We start from the raw sequence: 26,419 nt of genomic DNA, 5'->3' as shown, positions 1-26,419 counted from the left end.
AAAAAATAATGTAAAATTTGATATGAGCATATCAAGCTATATTAAGTCTGATATAGATATATCAAATTGATGAGGCTTGATCAGGCCTGATATGGCCAATTTTCATATCAGGCCATATCAAAAATTAAATATGGACATATCAGATCATATCAGGCCAGATATGAACATATCAAAAATTTTTATATGGCCTTATCATAATTAAAAAATTACATTAACTTGGTTGGATTCAAGTCAAAAACTTTAAGTGATTTGAAATTACCCACGAATCGTGATGTTTTATGTTTATTTTTCTATAAACATCGAACAGATAAACTATTCATTCGCGAAAGTGCTAGATTTGTTCTGTGTGAGGTTATCAAAGTGTGGAATAAGTTCACATTACCAGGAAACAATTCACATCGTTCAATTGGAAAAATTGAAAAATTACATAAAAACTGGCAAAAAACTCAAGTACATAAAGCTCGCAAAAAATCTCCCGCACAACAATTGGCCGAAAAAACTTTTATCAATTCTCTCGACAAACTGTTCGATATTGCACCGCAGAATGTTTTGACAACATTAAGCTCACCACAAAGGAAAGTTTGGATTGCTAGTCGGGAAATTTGCAAACGTACCCGACTAGAAATTACTTTGGGATTACCCAGCGTATACATCTGAACCTGATTGGGTCCCGAAGAGGCACGTCCAATTGGGAAATCCTTATAAGGGCCTAATTAGCCCCCAATCGGGCAATCCCAACGTAAAAATAAAAATTTTTATTCAGTTTTTCCCGATAGGGCCCTGCATGGGAAATCCCAATGCAAAAATGAGCAGTTTTATTCAGTTTCTCCCAATAGGGTCCTGTGTGGGACCTAAGAGGGATAACCCGACGGAAAAAAAAAATCCAATTTTTAAATTTTCCCCAGTGGGATCTGTGTGGGATCTAAGAGAGATAACCCAACGAAAAATAATAATAAAATTGTTAAGTTTCCCTGAGTGGGATCGGTGTGGGACCAAAGAGAATTTTCCCAACGTAATGTAAATAAGGCATCGATGGGTTTTCCTAACTGGGCTCGTAGTAGGATCCAATTGGGATAACCCAACCTGAGAGCAGATGCATGAAGAAATAATCTTTAAATTTAGACAATCGTTTATTTATATAAAAAATCAATCACCCAAAGATCTATGAGCTTATATTATTAACATATATTCATTGTAAATTAATTAGAAATAAAAATAAAAATTAGCCGATAAGTATAGAAAAGAATTAGGAAAAAAAATCATTTAACATTGTTAAATAAAAACTACAAAATTTAGCTTCATGAAATTTTACATAACCTTATATTTTGAAAAATTTAATTTTACGAGATTAAAAATACATTGTAAAAAATCGGAATGAATTCGGAGTAAATCTTAATCCAAATTAAAATTTAATCCCATTACTCGGAGTTTTGGTGTAAAGTAATTAAACAATTTGCGTTTAGAGTGAATCCGGAGTTTTTTTAGCGGAGTTATTCTAGATTAATTTGGGATCAATTCCAGATTAAATTCAAGTACTCCACAGAAAAAAAAGGTTCACTTGAGCCAAGAAAATATTTTTCTTCCTAATTATTTTCTTGAGCGAAAAAAAAATTTTTTTTTGGCACAAGAAATTTTACTTATTCAAATAAAATTTATTTTCTTGCTTATTAAAGAAATAAGTATCTTGATCCAAGAAAATTTATTTAAGTTAAGAAAATCTTGTTGTTTTGAGAAAATTCAGCCTCTTGCTAGAAAAAATTTAGTTCTTGATAGAAGTAAATTTTCTTATCTTGAGAAAATTTCTCTCTTGCTCCAAAAAATTAAATATCTCGATAGAAGTAAATTTTTATTAATATTTTTATTGACCAACATGTTAAATGGGAAGATCAAATAATATTGAATAATTTTTTTTTTTTTATTCAAAATGTATAATTGCACGCTAAAATAATAAAAAATCGGTATCAAATATTTAAGAGAAAAATTTTCTCAAGGTGAGAAAATTTTTTTCTCAGCTGAAGTAGGTGGCGCTGCTTCCCTAAAGTATCTAAAAATCTTGATCAAATATAAAAATTTATTGTATCAAGTATTTATGATAAGTTGAATTAAGAAAAAACTACTTCCACCAAGAATAAAATTTCAAGAAAAATTTTTACTTCGGCCAACACAACTTCGGTCTTCCTTCAGGCATCCGAAAATTTTCTTAAACCAAGAATTTTGTCCTCCAGTAAAGGAATTTTCCTTTCTGTGTGAGTTCTTAGAAGTAAAAATTCTGAGTATGAATCTTGTTTCAGCAACATCAAAATGTATTTCAGTCTAAAGTATAAAAAAAACTTTTAATTGAAGATAATTTTTATTGTCAGTATATAAAATTCAATTTTTGAAAAATATCCAACTTTTGAGGATTTACATTTGCAAAAGAATTTATATTGTAAAAAAAATTAATTTTTTTCATAATTAAATTTTTATCCATACAATAAAATTTTAAAAATTAACTTGCATTTCAAAAAAATTTTAATTTTCAAAAAAAAATTTTTTGTGTTAGTATAAGGGGGATTCCAAATTAAATCGGACAGTTATGAGGAATTTTATTTTTTATTTTTTCAATTTTTTTACATTTTTCGGTAAATTTTTTTTTTTTATTTTTTAATTTTTTATTTAATTTATACAAAAATTGTATTTTCACGTCAGTAAAGTGGATAAATAAAAAAAATAAAAAACAATTTCTTAAAGCTTGTGCATAACATGAATAATGTCTCAGTCAACCGGTAAAGTTCATGTATACGAGATAGGAACTATCCTCATCAGAACTCCCGCTTGGACCAGCGGTATCGTCAAGGACTGAGGACCCAGAGGATGCAAGTTCGGGCCCAACTCACGACAAGGATTTTTTTGATCAACGATTCCATTTCAATTCAAATTAAATTTACTAATGGGGTCTAATATAATATGAGTATCTGATCCCAAATTATTTTTAATCTTTTCGAAAATCATAATATTTTTTCTTTCCAAATTTAGATTGGGTTCTGATAGGGATTTCCCCCTTGGGACCTAGAAGGGATTGCCCAATGAGGGCCGCATAGGACTTTGCGTGACATCCCCATGTGGGGTCCCTATTAGGGAACCCAACGCGGGCACAATAGGTCTTACATTAAAATTTCTAGTCGATTAGTCAGTTGATAAAGATTTCAGCCAATATTGAAGATGTATGATGCTTTTATTTTTAATAATCCATTTTAAAGAATTCTTCTTCAGCAACAACTTTACAATTCATTTTTAATTTATTATTCTGTGAATGATTTTTACACAGTAAAAAAATTTTCGTCTAATTTAACACAAATATTTGTTTTACTGACTGTTTTTACACAAACTAATGTTAATTCAACATTCTAGTGTGTTAAATAAACACATGAAAATGTGAAATTCTACACACTAGAGTGTAATATTCTACACAAAAATTTTTATACTTTACGCAATGGCAAAAAATTTTTTACTGAGTAAATTTACTGTGAATAGTCTATACTAACGTCATAATTTATATATTCTTCACTTACTTGATAGGCAATTCGCTCACACTTTACTAATGCTTTATGTAATACTGTACATTACTGAAAATATACGAGCGATTTCACTAGAAACCAAATATGTGAGTTTTCGGCTATTTAAGATAAAAGTAATAATCTATCATCATTTACAGTGTAACAGGGTAAAATTAAAATAACCGCCAGACAGTGTGCCACAGAAATCAAGAGGGACTGATCCCCGGAGTAGTTACGAGACGACAGAAGCCAATAACATCTAGGACTCCAATCTCGAGTAGTGAGTTAGATTGTCGCATATTCAACAAGGTATCAATAATTACTCTATGGGCTAGGAGTGGACTGCGGGGTTTATACTTGGTTTACTTCTCCTCTGATTAATTATTCATCATTTATTGATTTGTAATAATTCAAAAATTATTTAATTGCAATTGACTTTGATTCGTTGGTTGCCGTTGAGCGTCCCTCAAGGGGGTTTATACCCGAGGACTACTCAAAGACCTTGTGGTATTAATTGTAGTGAGAATTTATTTTATTAATTTACTCGATTAATTATAAATAATTCTGAATATCTGAAGGATCGGTTTAGTTGCATTTATTTTATTTGACAAAATAAAAACCGAATAATAAATTCTTCGAGAAAGTTCCTTTGTCTTCTCACGGATCAGGCAAGCGTCGGTCGAATTTTACAACGCAGTTAACGTGTACCCAAGGTCAAAGTTACTACGCACTAACGAATATTGGCGTCCATTTTGAGCGCGCAAATTCTTGGCAATTATTTGACTCGACGAATTATTAAGAACAATTGAATTATTATTATTTAACATTATTTATTACAAGAAAATACTATTTATTGTCCAGTATATTATTTATTGAGAATTGATTTACTGAATTTTGGCATAATTAAGATTGATTTACCCGTGGATAATTTTTCGTTAATTTATTTTATAGTGAGAAAAATTATTTATAAATTATTTTTTAATCGGAAAATTCCACGTGGTCATTCATACATTGAACTTAAGTTCTAGAAAATTATTTTAATAATCTTTAATTTCATCATCTTAGAAAAATTTTTTAGAATTTAATTAACAACGTGGATCATTAAGTCCGGGAATTTTTAGTTAGTTAAAATTAATTGATGAATTTTAATAAGAGTTATTTTGTAACGGAGTGTTACAGTCCCTGTATTACCCATGTGTGGTTCCTGGCCTGCGCCAGTTAGTTTATCGACGGATCACAGGGCGCTCTGCTCCGAAGTACTCGCGCCTCTAGCTATAAGTAATAAATAAGTCCTCGAGAGGGAAGCGCCGGCGCCGAGAGAGAGAGAGAGAGAGTGGGGAAAACAGAGTGAAGAAAGAACTACAACGACAAGACCACGAAGATTCATTGTGACCGAACAGTCTCACTGGACGCATCGCAAATTTTTGTAAGAACGCAGAGCACAGGTAATTATTTTATTTCGCTCACCTTTAAGTGGAATGAAGCGAAAAAAACTCAATTAATTTATTGCTTGCTAGGCCGCCTGCCAGCTTGCGTAAATTAATTCTGAATTGTAATAATTTCTAATGCTGATTTGCGGTTACAGGCTTGAGAAAATACCCAGAGCACGAGTGACAGTGACCAGAGTTTTGCCACCAAGCAGATCGATCCGAGGAGATATTTATCCGAGGAGAAAGTAACACCAGCCTGGACAGAAGGAATCGCAGCTCTTCGAGGGAGTGCACGAGTATTTAGAATATAAAAACGAAAAAACAAAACTCCAGGTACAAATATCATGTCTGATTTTAATTCTCGGGTCTGCGGCGTCAGCCAGGCAACACGTCGGTTGAAGGTCACCGCCATTTCGCGTTCGGTCACAATCGCTAGTCAATAAATTATTTAATTAAATTTAATATTAAAATTAGAGAAAATTATAAAACAATTAATTAATAATACCAGGACAGGTTTCGGGTTATTGATTAATTTGTTTAGGGAAAATAATTTGTCTTGGTCATTACTAATTTTACACGTAGGCCTGTCGGGGTTAATAATACTAGGCATTTAGTTTGGGTTATTAATTCCAGATTCTTACGCCATGTGTAAAATTTAATTAATGAAAATCTTTGGACAATGATTTGGCTTAAGCCAATAGGAATGAAACTGAGTAAACCGCTAAATTGAAATTATTTAAGACTACAATTTATTCCGATCTAAAATTATTTTTAGTAAATTATTTTTCGCGTTGTTTAATATCGGTCATAATGGAAATTAAAACTAGAGTCAGCAGTTTGTCATTAGAATCAATAGAACTGTCAAGTTAGAGTAGAAAATAAAAATTGTAAAAATTCGTCTGAAAAAAAATTACACTAAAAACTTGCGACAGAGACGCAAGACCGAGTGAAAGCGTCAGCCATCTTGTCCCGCGCGAAAACGCTTAGTAGAGGACATTCAAGGTCGAAACAAAATCTCTCCGTTCGTTTAAAAAAAAATATTTAAGTAAAATAGAATTTTAAGTGTCAAGAGACATAAAACAAAATACCATAGAATAATCATTTGTCTAAGTTTCACTTTTGCGTTAAAAATTTAATTTAGTAAAATTTACTGCTGATTACTGGATTAAATAAAATAGGTCGGAATAAAATAATTTGGATTAAATTAAATAATATAAAAGATTTAAGTTTACTCGATTATAGGAATTTATTTAATTTTGTTAAAATAAAGATTAAAATTTATTTAGTAATTTCTCGGACATAATGAATGGATTTAATCCTCGATGAATTGGAATTTTAATTTGGATAATTATTGTTGTAGAAATTGAAGATACGGCAGTAATTTAGATAATAGGAATTTGTAATTTATAATTCGGAAAATGATGAATAAGAATTTAATTAATTAGGAAAATAATATTTTGGAAATTAGTTATAAATTGGAATTCAAGCGTTATTATTGTTATTATTGGAAATTGGAATGGAGTGTGTTTGTGTGTGAGTAAAGGGGCTATCCTGCTTCGGGGTAGTTCTCTTAGAGTAGCGTGAAGTTTGGGGGACAGCGTGCGCTGTGTGGACAACGTGTGCAGTCACGTCCGGGTCCAGCTCAGTGGCGTGAGAGTCCGTGAGACCGCGCGAACTAAGTTAGAGTAGCGTTAGAGGTCCAGGGGACGACGTGAAGTAGATAGAGTACCGTGAGAGTCCAGTAGGCATCGGGTACTGCAACCACGTGAGGGTCTAGCTGGACAGCGTGAAATATACTGTATGAAAGTGAGTGTGAGTGTGATTGTTATCCATGAAATTTTATATGTTGTTATCTTGGCCATTATTTCAACTGTAAAAGGGAGTGGAAAATAAAGAATTTTGTTAAACGAATTTCTGTGTCTAAATTTTAGTTTCCTTTCAGCAATCTCTCACGACCCTGACCTAATACTCCATGTTCTGGTCCAGTTTCTGGATACTGAGTCCAAAAATCCAGTGGCGCCCTTAAGAGTAAAAAGGGGCGACCAAGGGAAACATACAATTTCGTTTCAATTTATTATTTAAGAAATAAAATTACGAGTTAAATTGGAATAAAATTAGATGTTGAATGTTCCTAAAATTTATTTAGCGTTGAGTATTAACTCGTGATTGATTTGGAATAAATTTAAGCGTCGGTTTTTAGTTCAGATTTTGGAATTTATTTTAGTCTTGAAAATAATTAATACTTTAATTGTTAGCTAATGACTGAATCGTTTTAAGCAGAGAGTTAATGTAATCATTCTCTGGAAATAAATTTCGTTAATAATTTTCATAAAATTAAATAAAGTAAAATGAGTGTGTGTGTGTGAGACGCGTGGGTTATGTGAGTGCGAGTGTTTACAGCGTTCCCTCGCATACGACAGTCTCTGTGCGAGGTGTATCGTTGGCTAGGTACTTTTAAGGGGTATGAATGTGTAACGATCTCTACTTGTTGATGATTTGCCGAGTAGAGTAATTAATACCAGTTTGGTTAGTATTAAGTTGGAAAAATTAATAACGACCCCTACTTGTTGATGATTTGCCGAGTGGGGTAATTAATACAGTCTTGGTTAGTGTGTTGGGTCGTTAAGTTAGTAATTAGTTAAGTTATTACGTTCTCTACTTGTTGATGATTTGCCGGGTAGAGGACTAGCGGTGTTGTTAAGGCGTTAGATAGTTAAGCTACTACGTTCTCTGCTTGTTGATGTTTTGCCGAGCCGAGAACTAGTGGTGTATAGCATTAAGTTAGCTTTAAGTGATTTAGTGTAGGTGCGAGTGCATAAATTGTTAATTAATTTTGTTATCAATAAATTTGGCCATATATTGTTAATTAAAGATTTATTTATTTCAGATCACCTTCCTCCACTCTCTCTCCCTGTAAGATAAGTCTAGCTCTGGTTCCGGTTCCAGGAACCGTGATTAAAAAGCCTGGTGGCGCCCTTTTATTTATTAATTTAAATTCATTTGTTTAGTTTTATTATTTCAATTAATTTAATTTAAGGGGCCAACTGAGCGGCATAAAAACCCGTTACAACAGTAGACCAGAAAGTTATTAACATTTTCAAATGAGTGTGAGCTTAATGTTTACGAAGTTCTCGCAATTCAAAAGATCTTTTTTATGAGCTAATAACATTCAATTTTTTTCTTCTTTTTTTTTTAATGATTATTTTTCTATAATTTCTATTTATAGTCTCTTTGTTACCTCTTTCACAACATTCTACCACTTCTACTATATCAATTCAATCAAATCATTCTACTACTTCTGATTTTATCGATGAGCTACCTGTTGAACCAAAACTAAAAAAATTAAAACTTATGACACCAGAAGTGGTTTCGGCGATGGATAGAGCGAATGTGAGTAGTAGACAAGCCACGCATCTTTTTTGCGCATTTGCATCAGTTTTAGGAATCAATTTAAATGATATTTCTGTAAGCCACCGTACGATCCATCGAAATCGGATCGAGAGATAAGAAAAAAGATTGCTGAAGATTTAAAAACTGATCTACGAGTTGCTCAATGCGTTGTCATCCACTGGGATGGAAAGTTGCTGTCTGATATTACTGGCCGGGATAAAGTCGAAAGACTTCCAATAATCTTATCGGGTGTCAATACTCAGCAGTTATTGGGAGTACCAAAACTTTACCGTGAGACTGGTTTAAAACAAGCAATTGCCATCAAGGAAACCATAAATTAGTGGAATATTTCAGATCAGATTAAAGCTATGTGCTTTGACACATGTGCGACAAATACAGGTAAATGAATTAGTAAACAACATTCACCTGTTCCCGAAAAAATATGTGGATCATTCCACCAAACGATGTCATTTTGACAAGACAATCTTTACCTATTAATTTAAAACTTTTTGAAGTTATTTTTTTTTTATTAGAGAGAGAGAGAGAAATCCTTTAAAAATTGGAGCCCTTATAATTCAGTGATGATTTTTAAAATTTCATTCATTTTTTAAATATTGCTATTCCTTCATTATTCTTATGCAAATAAGTACCAATATTAATAAAATTACGTCTGATTTTGTGAAAGTTCCAATATGAGTTAAATAGATTTTTTTTGGTAAAATGACGCATATAAAAAAAGCTTTTTTAAAGTTGTAATATTGCTGCTTCAAGACGACACGATTGTTCTTAAATATATCATTTGATTTGCCTATTTAAAAGTTTTCAAACCAGAATCATGATATTTTCAATGCCTCGTTTTCTATTGGCATCAAGTTACAACTTTAAAGAAACTAACCTTGTGTGCAGAAAATTTTTCAGATCTTGTCATTTATGTTCATTGCATGCAACTTACTTTTAATACTGGTTCAAGAATATATTTTTTGATATTATAGTTTATACTTCCGGCTGATGATTGGTAATATTAATATTTTTAATCATTTTTATTTAAGGAGTTGATAAAGGAACATGCGGCCAATAAGAAAAAATGTTAAAAAAGCCATTATTATATTTGGCATGTCGACATCATGTGTATGAATTGATTTTAAGAAGCGTTGTCGAAGTTGTTTGGCCAGGAGTCAGTTCTCTTAGTGTAGCAGTTTTTTTACGATTCCAAAATAATTGGAAAAACATAGACAAAACAAAATTTGAAACAGTTATTCAGGATTCAATTATAAATAAAAGAATTCACGAAAAAAAAAATGAAATAATAAGTTTCATTATTGATCGACTACAGGTATTTAAATTATGATCATTTTTTCTAATTATTGACATTTGTACATTAGTTTTAAGAAGGTCATCGTTTTGGTTATTTTGGAGAGTACTTTATAGTTTCGCAATAATGAACTCAAAGACAAAAACACCGACGATCATATACCAACTACAAAATATTCAATAACAATCGTAATTGTTTATCGAGCACTATTATTATCTTATCAAATTTTTCTTTTCATTGTCAAAATTTTCGTCTAAGTTATTTGGTCAAATAAACCTCTTTCAGAAATAGATTTGAAAATCAACAAATTTTTAAAATTATTTTGATTAATATTAGTTCTGATCGGGCTGAAAGGAAAACCTGTGAAAAAATTCTGTGTCTCATTTTTATTAGTAGAGAATTTAAGAGTTAAAATGCTTTATTTCATCTCGAAATAGCAGCTTTTAATAAAGTTACATCCTTTCAGAACTCACTATAAAAAATTGGAAATTATTTTACTCTCTTAATTTTCTGACTTAGTAGCGTTATTCGCATAGTAATCATTTAAAACCGGATCATAGTGTTTTCTTCGAATTCTAAATGATAATTGCGGTTAATTCATTGATTAGTCACAAATCTTGATTCAGATCCTCAAAATTCAATTTCAAATTTTATATTTCAGGAAAAGCATGACCGAGACGATTATAAAGAGTTTTTAGAATTGGTTTTGATATTTTTAGGCGGTTCTCCAAAAAATAGAATAAGCTTTAAAGCTCCAGGACCCAACCACCATGCCAGATGGATGTCAAAAGCTCTGTACGCTTTGAAACTGTTCATGTTTCGAAAACAGTTTCAAATGAATTCCACTGAGGTAAATGGACTAAGATATGTCTGCTTATTACTCGTCGAATTTTATGTCATTTCATGATTTCAAGCACCTTCTGCGATAAAGTCACCTAATCAAGATTTGAATATGGTTAAAAATTTATATCAATACCGTTCTGTTCATAAAAAAATTGCTGACGCAGCAAGCTCGATATTATTAAGATATTTATGGTACCTATCCGAAGAGTTAGTCGGTTTAGCGTTATTTGATGACAGTGTACCCTTACAAATTAAAAGGCAAACCGTAGCTGCAATGAAAGTGCGAAACAGTAATGCCGTAAACTCGAAAAAGTTTATTGCCAAAGATATAAGCTTGTTATTATCGAAAAATCTCTGCGATATTGCTAACAATCATTGCTTTTATTTCAACAGTTTGAATTACCGCATCAATTCATGGATAAGGATCCAAATCTCTGGGCATCTGATCAAAATTATTTACACTGTAAATCAGTGCTGTCTGACTTACAAGTGATTAATGATCTCGCTGAACGAGGCGTAGCATTAATTCAGGAGTACAACTGTTTGACCAGGAGTGAAGAACAAACGCAATATTTATTGCAAGTTGTTGAAGAGCATAGGAAAAAATTTACTAACGTTACTAAGAGTTACTACATTACTAAGTTACAAACCAAATACGTTTAAATATCTGGAAATATAAAAGATCTGGTTTTTATATAGAAAACTTGTAATTTATGCCGGCATTATCCGATTTATTAGTGTGAATCTAAATATAGTTTTATAAATAAAAATTATTTACTTGTAGTAAATTACTTCAATAAGGGCTCAATTTTACAAAAATACCTTTTCTTATTCTTATGCATTCTTTTGAAAATAGTTGCTCCTCGAATTTGTTTTTTATACTGTGTATTTAATCCTTAACCATTTATCCGAAAATTCAATCGATCCTGCAGGCTATCCCTAAACCTTTCTGCTGTAGATTATGATTAATAGCCTTCAAAAATTTTATTATTGGAACATTAAAACGCTTTTATAACTCAATATAGAATTTAGCATGTTTTTCAGTTCAAAAAATAGAAGATCGTTTGAAACAGAAAAGGATTACAAAGTACTAGAAAGAATTTAATGTTTGATTATATCGAATACTCGTTAATGATTCAATTTTCTTATTTTTAATAATATATCTTGTGGGAGTGGAAAGTGTCAAATCATTTTCAATATGTTTACTTAAACAGGGTTGTCTTGAGGATTGGTTAAATAACCTCAATAGACCAAAAACGAAATAGATAACAATAATATTTGTTGACTTATTAAGCAAGATATAATGTAAAAAATTAATCTAGGCTAATTTTTTAGAGAATTAAATATAATTTAAATTTTTAATTGAAATTTGTCATTTATCGTCAATAATTTAGAAAGTATAGTTGAAAAATTATGAAAATATGACTTATCCGGCTTGTTACTCTGAGCTATTGCGGAGACAACGAATCTTTCTTATACAATTTTGTAGCAAATTTGATTTACTAAAAAATAAGAACCAAATTTTTTGTATTTTTATCGATGTTCACTTGAACAAAGCTAAAAATTAGAAAAATAGGATTTTGTTGGTCTGTAACTTTGAAAACATTGATGATACAAAAAATTTATCTTATGTTTTTTGTAGTGCGTTAAATGGACTACAAAATTGTCATTGGACTTTTTGTTCTATCTTGGATAGTTTAGCTAAAAATTACGAAAAACACGAAATTTGGGGAAAATTAATACTGTAAAGCTTTATAAAAAGTCAGGCTTCGATGGTAGCAATATGACCCAATGAAATTTTTTGTTCAAAATTCAATACCAAATGAGGTCTAATAGTTAATTTTATGAAAAAATAAAATCTTCAGACGTTGCGGCAGTAAAAATGAAAAAAAAAAAAAATTTCCCGTGATATTTAAATGGGAAAAACTTCAGAATCGATGAAGGACCTCTTAAAATTAAAATTAAGAACTCTCCTTTGGACAGGCCTTTTGTTTCGACATCTTCTACGATATTTTAAGCGGAAAGTGAAAAAAAAATATACGATTTTTTTAGCACACCCTAATATATATATATATATATATATATATATATATATATATATGATATAATGCGCCATGTCAGCAGGCTTGCGCCCACAGTTCTCAACCGATCGTCATGAAATTGTGTGAGCTTATTCTGTGCATAAATTCCAAGATGAAGTTCGAAGATGAGCAAAATCGGCTGGTTAGTTTACGAGTTCTGGGTATTTAAAAATTTTTTTCATTTTAAAAATATTTTGAATTTTGTAGATTTTATGAAAATAATTTTCCGGATTTAAAAGACGGATAAAATCTATCAAATTTATCTTAAACTTCATTTAATTGCCTTCAATATAAACTATCATTTGTCTAGTTTTAATGATTTTTTTAATTAATTTCGTGATTTTAAATATTTTCAAAAATTTTCAATGAACGTATTTCGGCCCTTTTCCTTCAAATTATTTTGAGGCGGTAAAAGATAGCTTAAATCTATCAAATTTATGTTAAAATTTACATAATTATGTTCGATTTGAGCTATTATTTGTCACCTTTTGATACATTTTTCAATTTATTTCGTAGTTGGGAAAATTAAAAAAAATATAGAATAAATAAATTTTTAGCTTTTATCATCAAATGACTTTCATCTGTTACAGATCCTATTTTTTAGGTAGATGTGTTTGAATATCTATTTGTTGTAGTCGGTCTCATATCGTTATTTGCAAAAATTTAAGAAAAAATTAGGAAAACGGTTGACCCTGAAGGCCATCCCTGCAACTTCCCGCTAATTCCATACTGAGGCGCTTAAAATTGTACCAATGACGTTTTTGAGCTCTTCGAGCTCAAAAATACAATTTATGGGTTATTTTGAGCTCTCCGAGCTCAAAGAGATTGCTTTCCTATGCTTTAAAGCTCTTCGAGCTCAAAAGTCTGATAGAGATTTGATAAGACACTATTTTTTGAATTTTTAAACCGCAATAACTTTTGAATGAATAAACCGATTTTTACGGGGTTAGAAGCATTCGACGCAGTTTTTCAAGCCTCACTAAGAATTTTAAATTTTGAATTGATCGCGCTAGGAATTTTGGAGTTATTCCGAAAAAACACTTTTTTCGGTTTTCTTTCGTTCACGATATCTCTCGAACGAATCAACCGATTTTGACCGGACTGGTGGCGATCGACGTGGTTTTTTAAGGTTAAGAACTTATTAGTTTTTGGAATTGAACCTTTAAGCCGTTTAAAAGTTATTTCAAAAAAACCACATTTAAAAAAAATTTTTTTTTCAGTTTTTTTACGATTTCTCAAAATCTATTGATCTGAATCGGTTCAAATAGTTCTCAAAATCTAATTTTGGTCAAGCCCTTTCGAATGGCACCAACCGCGATGAAGTCGGTCGAGCCGTTCAAAATTTATAAGCGGTTCACATACTTTCACACACACACACACACACACACACACACACACACACACATACATACAGACACTGTGACAACCTCGCGGGGATAGTCAGGGAAGCTTCCTGTGACCTTCAAACGTCGAGATCTGATGAAAACTCGATTTTTGCAAAACGGGGTGAAAACAATAACTTCCCGATTTTTGAAAATCTTCGATTTTCTTAGCGGGAAGTTAAAAATACATTTAAGGACATTATTGCCTTTTAATAACGTGATTTTTTTTAATATTTAAACGAGAAATCTACCTATCCAGTTCGGGTATGGCCGAATGGCGCTTTTTTAGTTATTAGTTTAATTGGGTATTTGCAAGATTTTTATATTCCTTGACTTTGAGTATTTTATAATTTTGTAGAATTATTTTGAATTTTTGGAAAAAAAATTTTTGGTTTTTTTCCATAAATATTTAAATTATTTAATAAATAAAAAGTAGTCGAAATTTAAACGAATAAGTAACTCCCTCTCGCGTATGTGACGTCATAGTGCATATTTTGTTTGAAATTGTTGGTGTTAATCTCTTGCGGTATACTTTTCTGAGCACGTGTAATCATCTGTTGTGATTGTTGTTTAAAAAATACGTTTTGTAGTGTTATTTATTATAATAATCAAGAACTATTTAATTATTTGATGGCATCAAAAAATGATTGTTGTTGGTGTATAGTGCCAACATGTAAAAATACTGGTAAATCTACGCCAAATAAAATGTTTATAAATGTTCCATTAAATGCATCGAGACGATAAAATTGGTTAGATGCATTTGAAAATAAAAATTATTACTCAGCATCAAGTAGGCTGTATTGTTGTGAAGATCATTTTGACGTAAGTATTAGTAAAAAAATACGTGAAATTTATCTAAAATACAATCATAACCTTAAATTGTATTTTTTTTCTTATAAGCGTAGTAATTAATAAATAAGTTATAAGTTATAAGTTATTAATAAATTTTATTAAATTTTAGCTACAAGTGGACATGGAAAATTGGTTAGAGTGGACAACGGTTGGTGGTAACAAGCGAATGAAAAATAATGTTGTGCCACATAAATTTTTTGAGCAGTCAAATTCTTTTAACATAAATGAGACTTTCCCGATGGAACTATATCAGCAAGACTTTGAAAAAGACGATTTTAATATTAATAAGGTTACAATAAACCAAAATGTAAGTAATACAATTGAAAGAATGGATCTACAATGCATAGACATAGTTATATCCACCACATATCAAGATTCATAAAACTATGTGTCCAATGTTTGTCAGGATTATCCTACTACTCGTAGTCAAAAAGTGAATGCTGATGTTCAAGTTAAAATACGTAGTTTATATAGAAGTACTCAAGTTCAATGTAAACCTCAGACCAGAGATCGTGCTTCGTCTCCAATTGAACTGTCATCAGAAAATAAAAATTTTCATATTTCATGTTCTTCACCAATCAGTAATAATAATAATAATAATAATAATAATAAGAGTAATAGTAATAATCAACTTATGGACACTTCTAACACGACAATAAGTTAATTCCCAACTACTTCAGATAATATTTTATCCACAATTGGAAGTACGGAAAATGAATGGAAAAATAAATTCCATCAAGAAGAATTTCAAAAATTGAATTTACGACAAACGTTTGAAAGAATTCGACAATTTCCTCGTAAGTATATCGGGATTCCAAATGACTGCTTGGATATTATTGATATTTCACAGATTCCAAATTTGAGTGACGTAGATATATTTATTACATTGAAGAAGATAAGATTAAATGAAAGTTTTGCCATTTTAGCGGATGATTTTGGAATGTCTACTTCAAATATAAGTCGTATTTTTACGAAGACTGTGCCTATTATGGAAGAATATTTAAAAGACTTCATTATTTGGCCTTCATCTTCGAGAATTAAACGTCAGTTGCCAATAAGCTTCCGAAGTCGCTATGCTGCAGTAGAATCAATCATTGATTGCTTAGAAATCGAAATAGAGAAGCCAACAAAATAGAGATCCTGTCAAACAATCACTGACTTGGTCTGAGTACAAAAAATGTAATACGATTAAATATTTACTTTCTTGTACCCCTGATGTAATCGTCAATTTCATTTCACCGGGATTCGGTGGTAGAACATCTGATCTTGAAATAGTGTCACAATCTGGATATTTGGATCGTTTGAAACTCGGTGCTGCTGTACTAGCTGATCGAGGCTTTAAGCATATTGAAAACTTGGTTATTGCAAAAAGCTGCACGTTAATTAGACCACCTACAGTAAGCTCTGCACAGAAACCAAGTCATGAAGAGGTCATTGCGACAAAGCGAATTGCAAGTCTCCGTATTCATATTGAAAGATAGATAAGAAGAATACGAGAATTTGAAATTTGTGAACCTCATTCATGTGTTAACATAAAGCTAATTTTTCAAATGGATAATATTATGACAATCGTTGCTGCTTTAACGAATTTACAAGGAGCATTGATAAAAAAGACATAAGTCATTAGGCATCAAGTGAAACTGTAACATTTTATATTTTTTTACAATAATAATATGAACATTAAAACTTATTAAATAAATATTTTTATGCAAGTAAAATCGTTCTATTTTTATTATTTTTTAGCTTTAATTATTTTAAAGAGTTAAATAAACGCTTGAAAATATATTTTTTCCAAAATCGATTCAAGTCTTTTAATAATTTATCTATTAATTCTGAGTCATAATCAATAATAATAGACTTAAAATTATTTTTTTCTTCAAATTTTGGGTCCACAACAATAAACAATGCCTTTTTTCTTCCTGTAAAAAGCATTTGCATTTGAATTTGAGTTATATATTTGATTGATACTTTATCATAATTATTTGTATCAATATATGTACGAAAACTCTTGTCAGATGTTGGACATTTAATTTCAACAACAAATTCCTCATCGATGGCATCAGGTGAAGCTCCAAGATATGGATATTGTTCGGAAAAGAATAATCCACATTTTTTAAACTTTCTCTTCAACTTCTGCTCAACTCTTCGTAAAACCATAGCTTCTAATTGTTTACCTCGTTTCATAGCTTTTGTGTTTCGTAATTTTTGACTACCGACCAGCAATTCCACCAACATTCCATCGGTTGTATTACAACGGGATGCTTCATGAGCTTTTGATGCAGTAATTCGTCCATATCTCAATGTAAACCAAAGGTCACAGTCAGCTTGATCTTGAGTCTTTTTTTCGATAAGTTCAGACAGTTCTCGAGGCATTTGATTTGTAGTAAAATATAAAAATTCCTCAGATGATGTTCCTCCCAAGTTAATAAAGTCAACGAGTAAATTGTGTATCGAAAGACTTTGCTCGGTATTTACAGGGTTGAAATACTTCAAGATTTGACTCTGTACAGATTTTCCTTTTGTTCTCTTCACAAATTCTTCTAACGTATTAAAAGGCTTAGTCACAGCGGCGACGTCTTTATTAGAAGCAAAATCTTTCACCATAATGTATTTGATAGATAAACCAACTTGAGAAAGAACAGACTTTCACCAATAGCACTCAACATCTGTTGGTGACGGTTCTTCATATCGTCTATGTAACCACATGAGAAAAGCAATCGAGTGTTTACATCCACCTAACAAAGATATAAAAACAATAAATTTATAGGTATATTTTTTTTTAAACATATTTAATTTTATTAGCTCATAACCTATATATTACGCAAGTTTATGTAATTAATATACAATGTTTATGTAATTAATAAACAAAAAATGATCAAATATGAATAATAACGGTAATGAATTATCACCGGAATATCTATAGACTATTTCATTTACCTGATGACGCCGCACAATCATGACACTGAATTGATAAAATTTCTTCGTCCACAATATTTAGGACTAAAGTCACTCTATATGATTTATTATGTACTCTGTGCTCAGGGCAAATGAGACATTTAAGAGTATATTCTGATCCATCAAGTTTCAATTGGACAAATTCTATGGCAGCATCTCCATATGACTGTCTCCCAGATCTATAATTCAAAATAAATTAACCAAAAATAATAAGATAAATTGACTAGCTTAAAAATTTATTAAATATCTTATAATATTTTTATTTCTCTTTAATTATACATACTGGTTAGCTTTTGCTCCTTGCATTTCAGCTGATATAAAATCGGAGTTAGTGGCGAGAAAAGACGCAACCATAAATGCATCAACTTGGGGTAAATTATCAGATCGTGCCTCACTATAACCAGGATCTACTTTTCTTCGGGGCATTTTTGTTTATTTATTGATTATTTATCACTCACGATACTGTCAAACTGGTACCACTCAGCATATATAAACACTACACATGTTCATAACCTCCATATACCACTATTTACGTCAGTTTTATAAGAAAAATTTTCCGCGAAATCCATTATCAATTTTTTTTTAATACTTTCAGTGAATTCTTACATTAATTATAAAATATAATGAAACTTGAAGTAATAAAGTTATAAAAACTTAATTTGAACTTTTTAAACACTATAAAATACTATTTACCACTTAATATGGATTTAAATAGGCGCGCTAATATATGCACAATGATGTCAAGCCAATCACAACACGTTTCGAATCACGTGACTTTTTTATCATTTAGGACCACTTTTATTAATTTATTTATTTAAAAATTACTTGTTTAAATTAATTTTGAATTTTTTTCCCTAGTCTTTTACTTATTAAAGAATGCGTTAATTATATTTTTAGGACAAAATCATTTTTATGCAAATACCCAATTGCTTGCATGGCGTTAAATCAGAGTAATCTAAGATATTTTGGGTCCTAAATTCTGGAGCTCTAGGTGAATTAGATTACCCAGAATTGAATAATAAAGGTAAAATCAGTCATCTACGTACGTATCAGCGGTTGAATGGTCATCGTTAAATAATTTATCAATGGCTTTTTACAGTTAATTTTACTTTATTTTTTTTTAGACAAACTGGTCTATGTGTGCTAAAGAATTTCTCAAAAAATTGGGTGTCTTAAGGATAATTAGATTCGCTGGAATGTAATAAACACGTCGTGAAATCTTAATCTTTCAGCCATTCGACGGACGTCTGTGTCGTGTGCTCCTTGATATTTCCAGCCATTCGACGAACGTTTGTATTGTGATTTATGAGCGGTTTTGTGGGGGGTCTCCGAGGAGTTCTATATGCACCCTGATACAGCCGATTTCTGAGAATAGCACGTATCTCTGACTAATACTAATACCACATGTATCTTAGAACTACTAACACTTATTCTCTTCTAGTTTATTCTATATATGGTATGATTATCGATACCCGTACTGCGTGTGTTGCTTATATACCAGCGTATAGTTAATCATATCTTAATTCAATTTCGGGCTATTTAGAAGGACAGATTGGATAGAATTATCGCCACTTTCCGTTTTTTTTTTCACGGTTATTTTTTATCATATCCACATCACTTTCTTTAGTGCCAGAAACTAGTTTCGAAACTGGAGGAAATTTGGTACGCTGATTATCTATAGTCTGTTGAAGTTTTTCTTCAGTTTCTGAAAAACAAGACAGGGACAAAAACTGATTAAAAACTATTTCTTCTTTAGAATTTTCTTTGAAGAAACAAAAAATAACCAATAGACATCTGATAATTTACATTTTGGCAGAAGATAAATTTTCTCCGCTCAAAAATCAATAGAAGAAAAAAATGTTATTGCAATCCCAAAAAAAAATTTAGAGAAGAATTAAACATACAACAGCTGATTTTTCTTTTAAAAGTTCGTGCAAGTTTATTTCTGGCAAGGAATACAAATTTTTAAACGATAAAAATAAAAGATTTCTGAAATTATTCCTTAATATTTTGTGGAAGTATTCAACCATTATAGTTATTTTTTTTTTCTCATCAATAGAAATTTTTCAAAAAGATAACTTAACCAGCAATGAGAATTACATTAAAAAAATTTGATTACTATTTGGGCTAAGCCGAATGTTCAATAAAAACTATAATATAAAAATTAATCTAATTTATGTCAATTGAAAAAAAATTTATACGAAAAGTTTAATAAATCAAAAAATGCACGACTCATAATGCTAATATCTTTGTAAAAAACAAGCATAGGAAAACAGATAAAAAGAAAATTCTCATAAAGAGTTGTTTGATTATGTTTTTAATTATTTTAACTTTAAATATTTTAAGGTGACAGAAGTCATCTCCATTAAATTATTTATAAAATGTTTTAATTATTTTAATTTGGAAAAATCCCGAAAGTATAATTATTAAAATAGTTGCGAGACAAAGGCAAAAAAATTTTGAAACGTAGAGCACAATCTCTGATGTTACGCATTGTGAGTCGTGCTATATCAATATTCATTTACAGAAGTTTTAAAAGAATAGAATACCTTTTAATCCTGTAATCAGTAAGGGTTTTCACTTAAATTGTTAGGAACATTTGAGCAGAAAGAAAGTATGAATTTTAATCACGCAAAAAAGTCAAAATTTTTCATTTTCATAGTAAAAAATTACAAATTATTATTATTTTAGACATATACGTAAATAGAACCGGACTATAAAAATTGATTGTTTTCGCCTACATGAAATCATGCATACATATTAATTTCTTAAATATTATAATTTTATTAAAGCATTGTTAATTACGCTAGCTATGGAATAATAATTTTATAATGAAACCTAATGGACTCTGATATTATAATCGATACATCAAATAAAATACTTTTCAATCCCAGAACTAGTTCAGTTTTCTAATAGCAGTTTATTGAAAAAATACTATAGAAAATTAGGCTCACATTCTTTAGCCCAAAAATGCAGCCAGGGTATATTTGAATGGTAGAGTAACGGATTTAAAACTACTAGGTCATTTACGAAAATAAAACGTGATGTTGATAATAGATTATTATTGATTAATCATAAATCATAAATGTGTAATAATTCTTCTAGGAAGTATCTTTGAATTTTTTATAGGAAAGCCTCAATATAGTAATATTTTTAAAACTTTGTTAATTATCATACACCAAAAACAAAATGTAAATTTTTTAATAAAAGCTTATAGATTATAATATAGTAGTTGGTACTCCATACAGAATACCTTACGATTTCATAATCTTTTAAGGTTCCATACAAACAATTATTGAAAATATTTTATGCAAAAAAAAAAAAACAATAAAATTAGCAGCGCCAAAAAGTAAGCTGTTCTTATTTTCTCAAAATAAAATTTACGAATTCAAATTTATTGGGACAATAACGCAAATAAAATAAATAATTAAAGTTAATTATTGTTAATAACGAACTAATAAATAGATATTCTTGCTATAAAAAAATTTATATCTACAGGTTTTAGGAAGTCTAAATTTAATTATATTTTTTAAATTTTGTTAATTATCATTCGCCAGTAACAAAACAAACATTTTTTATTTAAACCTAATGGATTCTAATGTTATAAGTGGCATTCCGTACAAAAAATCTTAGAATTCCATAACAAATTTACGAATTTTATTCTACTATATAATCTAACTGTTTTACATGGTCTTGTTCAGTTATAATTAATAAAAAATCGCAACTCTCATTGTATTTTACATCTATGATTCCGCCAAAAAAAGCATTGTAGAGCAAAGAGTTAAATATTCTGGTGACAAGTTAATTTACTTTCACCTCAATACACTAGTTTGTAGTAGGAAAAGTGCAGGATGTTGAACTTGGTAGAGTTGGATTGAGTAATTTCATGCGTTGCTGTTTATCCACTAGACATTTACCACTATTAATTCCAATGAAAATTTTTTTATTATTACCATTAGCAATGCATTCTTCGATTCTTAAATTTACAAAAAAAAAAAACAACAACAAAATTTATTTAAAATAATAAAAATTCAAACAACACAATGACATATACAAAAAAATTTATGAACCAACTAACCTTTTAACTAGGACATTTTTATTACCTGACACAGTTAAGCCACGACATGCAAGCCATCGTTTTAAGTCCCTGACAAGATGATCTTGCACTTTTGCAAATTTCAATTTCGCCCCAGGTACATCATCTTCCGTCAATTCCATAATAATTACATACGTTTAACGTTGTTGTTAATAGAGAATTAAAAACATCTGTACCCCCCACCGGTGCTGCCCCTAGCGGATTTTTTTTAATCTTCTCAGGAAAAAGGCTAATTATTGAAGCAAGATATTAACGTTATCGCAAAGAAAAAAAAATTTACTTTTGCAATGATACAAGTTTTAAGGAGCAACAAACTAAAATGTTTCAAGATAAAACAATTTCGGTATACATAAAGAAATATTAATTGTGATCCCAAAAAAAAAGTACAGAAAAAAATTAAACTAATAAAAGTTAATAAGTTGTTTGACTTCAAATTTAAGCTCTTTACAAATCTCATGGATGTTTATTTCTAACAAAAAAGATAAAAAATTTTGAACGATAAGCTTAAATAAAGAATTTTCCATAAATTTCATAAATAAATAATTGGTGATTCGAAAAATTTTGATCTATTAATTATAGACAGTCTGAGTAAAATTTAATTTAGGAAGTTTTAATTATTAATTATCATGAGTAAGTAAAAAAAAAAAAATTTTTATTGGAACCTAATGGATTCTAATGTTGTAATTGACGCTCCATACAGAATATCTTTCAATCACGTTCATAAACTACAAAGGGTTTTTATATTAATAATCAGACATATTCTAACATAAAAATTGTGTAAATTTAAGAGTGTAGAAAATAGGAATTTTTCAATTCTTGAGGAGTAAAAAACATTTATTATTAAATTATTAAAGATACGAACGAAAAAAAAAACCAATTTCATAAAAATTAATTAAAGTTGAATAAATGAATTTTTTAATATAAGACAACATATCAAAAAAAATTCTATCAATTTTTTACAGCCAGCCTCAGTACAATAATTTTATTTAAGCTTTTTTTATATTCAGACGCCGGTAACACATAAAATTTTTCATTGGAAGCTAATGGATTCTACTGTTATGAGTAGTGCTACATACAGAATATCTTTCAATCACGTTCATGAACTACAAAGGGTTTTTATATCAATAATCAGACATATTCTAACAAAAAAATTGTGTACAATTCAAAAGTGTAAAAAATAGGAATTTTTTAATTCTTGAGGAGAAAAAAACATTTGTTTTTTAATTATTAAAGACACAAATGAAAATAAAAACCAATTTTATAAAAATTAATTAAAGTTGAATAAGGTAAAGGACCCTGGTATTGACCCTGCTGCAGTTTCTGACCTTTTCAACTTTTTTATAAGCTAATAAAAAAACTATTTTTTAAATAAGAAAAAAAAATTTCTCTTAATTTAAAGTAAGTAATCCTGTGTCTAATCAATAGCAATTGAAAAAGTATAAAAAATGTTAACTAAAGAAAAAAAATTTTTTAAAGTTACAGTGACAGTGGAGCCATTTTTTTGTTATTATCTAAGCTGTTTAGGTTAGTAGCTACGACAATTCGATCTGTGCAGTATTTATCATGTAAGTATAAAAATTTAATTAAAAATATATATACAGGTTAATATTTAATTAAAATTAATGTTAAAATATTTATAATACACATTTAAATAATTTTTATTATTAAAATATGAGGGTCAATAACTAGGATCAATTTTAAAGATATGATGCAGTTGTTGACTCTCAAATTTTAACCTACAACAAGTAAGGTTGTCTGTTTAATGACATGTGTATAAAATCTAAAAATAATAATATTTATCATTATTTTTCGTTAGTTACGATTTTTCATGATGTTTAGTGATAAATTAACATTAATTATTAGTTTTTATCAATAAAAAATTTTATTTAAGGGCCTTGAAAGTACTTTTTTCGAGTAGTACTGTTATTGTAAAAATTATTGGAGTAATACTGTTAGAAGTAAAAATTATTGTTAAAGTAATGTCAATTTCGTTAGTATTTAAATTATTATAACGGTTTTAGTTGAATAATATTTTTTTAACAATATTAACTTTTTTTTTTTTATTATTTAGGAGTTCAAAAAAAAGAAAAACGAGCTACGGTGAGCAACAGTTGGGACATGCGTTGGATGAAGTCAAGAGAGGTATTCCTGTGGGAACAGCTGCCAAGAAGTTCAATATACCAAAGAACACGCTATTATATAAAAGCCGCAGACAACTATCACCAAGTATAGACAAGCCAGGACCTGAGGGTGTGTTGGGTGATGATACCGAAAAACATCTCGTTGAATGGATTATTTACATAAAGAAGCATGGATTTCCTATAATAAAGACACAACTGTTGAATAGTGTTCGCATGTTATTGAACACTATGGGGAAAAAAAACAATTTTTCCAAATAACATGCCTGGTCGACAGTGGTATAACGCTTTTCGTCGTCGTCATCCACAAATCAGTGAGAGAATTGCTCAGAACCTTACATACAGTCAAGTTGGAGTGTCAAAGGAAAAAATCAGAGCCTGGTTTCAAGAAGTAAAAGATAATCTTCCCCTGAATCTTCAAATAATTGATAGTTCCCGAATTTTCAACCTCGATGAGTCAGCTTTCAAGCTTAACCCAAAAGGAAATTCAGTTCTTGCTACCAAAGGTAATAAGACTGTCTACAATATCGTAGGAAACGATAAAAAAGAATGTTTAACAACATTAATTTGTGGAAATGCAGCTGGACAAATACTTCCACCAATGGTACTATTTCCATATAAAAGAATTCCGCGTAATATTGCCACCAGCATGCCAAAAGGTTGGGGGATTGGTTGCTCTGATAGTGGGTGGATGACGGCAGAAACCTTTTATGAGTATATATCCAATGTATTCTATCCGTGGTTATTAAAAAATGAAATCACATTTCCAGTCATTTTATATCTGGACGGCCACGCTTCTCATCTGTCGTATCCACTCACAAAATTCTGCCGGGAAATGAAAATCCAGTTAGTTGCTTTTTATCCTAATGCGACTCACATTCTCCAACCAATGGATGTCGCCATGTTTCGACCTTTAAAAGCTGCCTGGAGTCATGAGGTTCAAGAATGGAAAATGGAGCATAATGGCGAATCATTAAAACGCGAAAACTTTGCTTCGATTTTGGATAAATCTTTGAAGACGTTGAACATCAGCGAAATTTTCAAAAACGGTTTCAAATCAACTGGCTTACATCCTTTTTGCCCTGATGCAATAAATTACAAAAAATATTTTGATTCATCTGTGTTCAGTGAACAGGCCCAGCCACGATAAAGTCACCCCTGGGGGACTCCTAATTTCACGAGCCGCACCTGTCTACCGCTAGTTCCCGCAAAAACTAACCACCTATGAAAGCTTAGCTTGACATCACGCCATGGCTTGATTGGCTGATTGCTCAGCAGACCTGCGCAATAAGCCTTCTTCCCCAAGTCGACGAGGAAGAAGACGCATTATTATTAATATCTTTCGCTTCCACGCTTTCGCTGCATCAAGTCGCCATTAGTATTTCTTTACTTTCGCTTTTTGTTAATAAACCGCATTTCGCTTATTTAATAATTTAATTTGCTTAAATTAATTGTTATTAATCCGCTTTAGTTTGTTACAGATAAATTGTGTTATTTGTGCAATTAACTCTCCACTTTTCCAGTGCCGGCAGTGTGCTAAACCACGTGTAAACCGGCTTCGCTTTATTATTCACGCAGTGCTTTATAGTCCAAGAGCTAGTAACACCCGTTTCATGACGTGTTTGATGCACAGTGAAATTTTCATATTTCATTTATATCCGATTGAGAGGTAGATTTACCTGTGTTTGCCTGACCCAGCCTGGGACACCAGGTACTGCGCATAATTAACAGGTATAAAAAAATTAAACCCAAAAAAAGTGTTTCATTCAGAGGCCAACAAACAAAAATTGAAAGTTTAGAATATTTTAAAAATAAAATAAATCGAGGCAGACTTTTTCGAAGGGTTTGATATTGGATAAATTCACCCCAAAGTTGATTTTCTTTAATTTTAATTTGGAGTGTTTGATTCACGCTGCCATTTTTTTTAACGTTCTAATTAAATATAAAAAAAAATTATATGCAAAAAGCCAGACACTTTTTCCGGGGTTTAATCACTGATAATGCGACAAAAATGTTTCAAAATTATAGAAAGAGATAGGTTGCGAGCAACCGTCGGTGTGAGTGAGAGCGCCGATCGCTTTACGGCGGTGGTCCCTCTCTACGCTCTCATTGGCTGTTGGTCACGTGTTCATGTACAGCTGTACATTTAAAATTATATTTTGGAGCAGGATTAATAAATATATTTATCTTTATTTATCTTTATATATATTTTATTTTTTAAGGTCGAAATGGAGTATAATATCAAAAAGAGAACATAAAGGTTAAAGTATTTATTTCTAAGTATAATATTTAAATAATATTATAATAATAATATAATAATATAATATAATTGAGGTTATAATTAAGGATGGTTTTACTTGTATCACTGTAGAGTGTTTTACAAGGGAGGGTGGGGAATTATTGT

At 30.4% G+C, this 26,419-nt stretch overlaps 2 protein-coding genes across 2 annotated transcripts; one reads left to right on the top strand and one right to left on the bottom strand.

Moving 5' to 3' along the window:
• Positions 1 to 16,575: 16,575 nt before the first annotated feature.
• LOC123273564 lies at positions 16,576 to 17,954 on the bottom strand. Its single transcript, XM_044741005.1, has 2 exons — positions 17,764 to 17,954; positions 16,576 to 17,561 (listed from the first exon to the last, which is right to left on the bottom strand). Exon 2 carries the CDS (start codon positions 17,428 to 17,430, stop codon positions 16,576 to 16,578), a length of 855 nt encoding a protein of 284 aa, XP_044596940.1. The 5' UTR covers positions 17,431 to 17,561; positions 17,764 to 17,954.
• Positions 17,955 to 24,277: 6,323 nt separating this feature from the next.
• LOC123273563 (MFS-type transporter clz9-like) lies at positions 24,278 to 25,165 on the top strand. The gene has a single exon (XM_044741003.1). It carries the CDS (start codon positions 24,278 to 24,280, stop codon positions 25,163 to 25,165), a length of 888 nt encoding a protein of 295 aa, XP_044596938.1.
• The last annotated feature ends 1,254 nt before the right edge of the window (positions 25,166 to 26,419 follow it).

This window comes from Cotesia glomerata, unplaced genomic scaffold, assembly GCF_020080835.1.
Source record: "Cotesia glomerata isolate CgM1 unplaced genomic scaffold, MPM_Cglom_v2.3 scaffold_11, whole genome shotgun sequence".
Classification (NCBI taxonomy): domain Eukaryota; kingdom Metazoa; phylum Arthropoda; class Insecta; order Hymenoptera; family Braconidae; genus Cotesia; species Cotesia glomerata.
The sequence above is the reverse complement of the archived record's forward strand: the minus strand, read 5'-3'. Positions and strand labels throughout refer to the sequence as shown.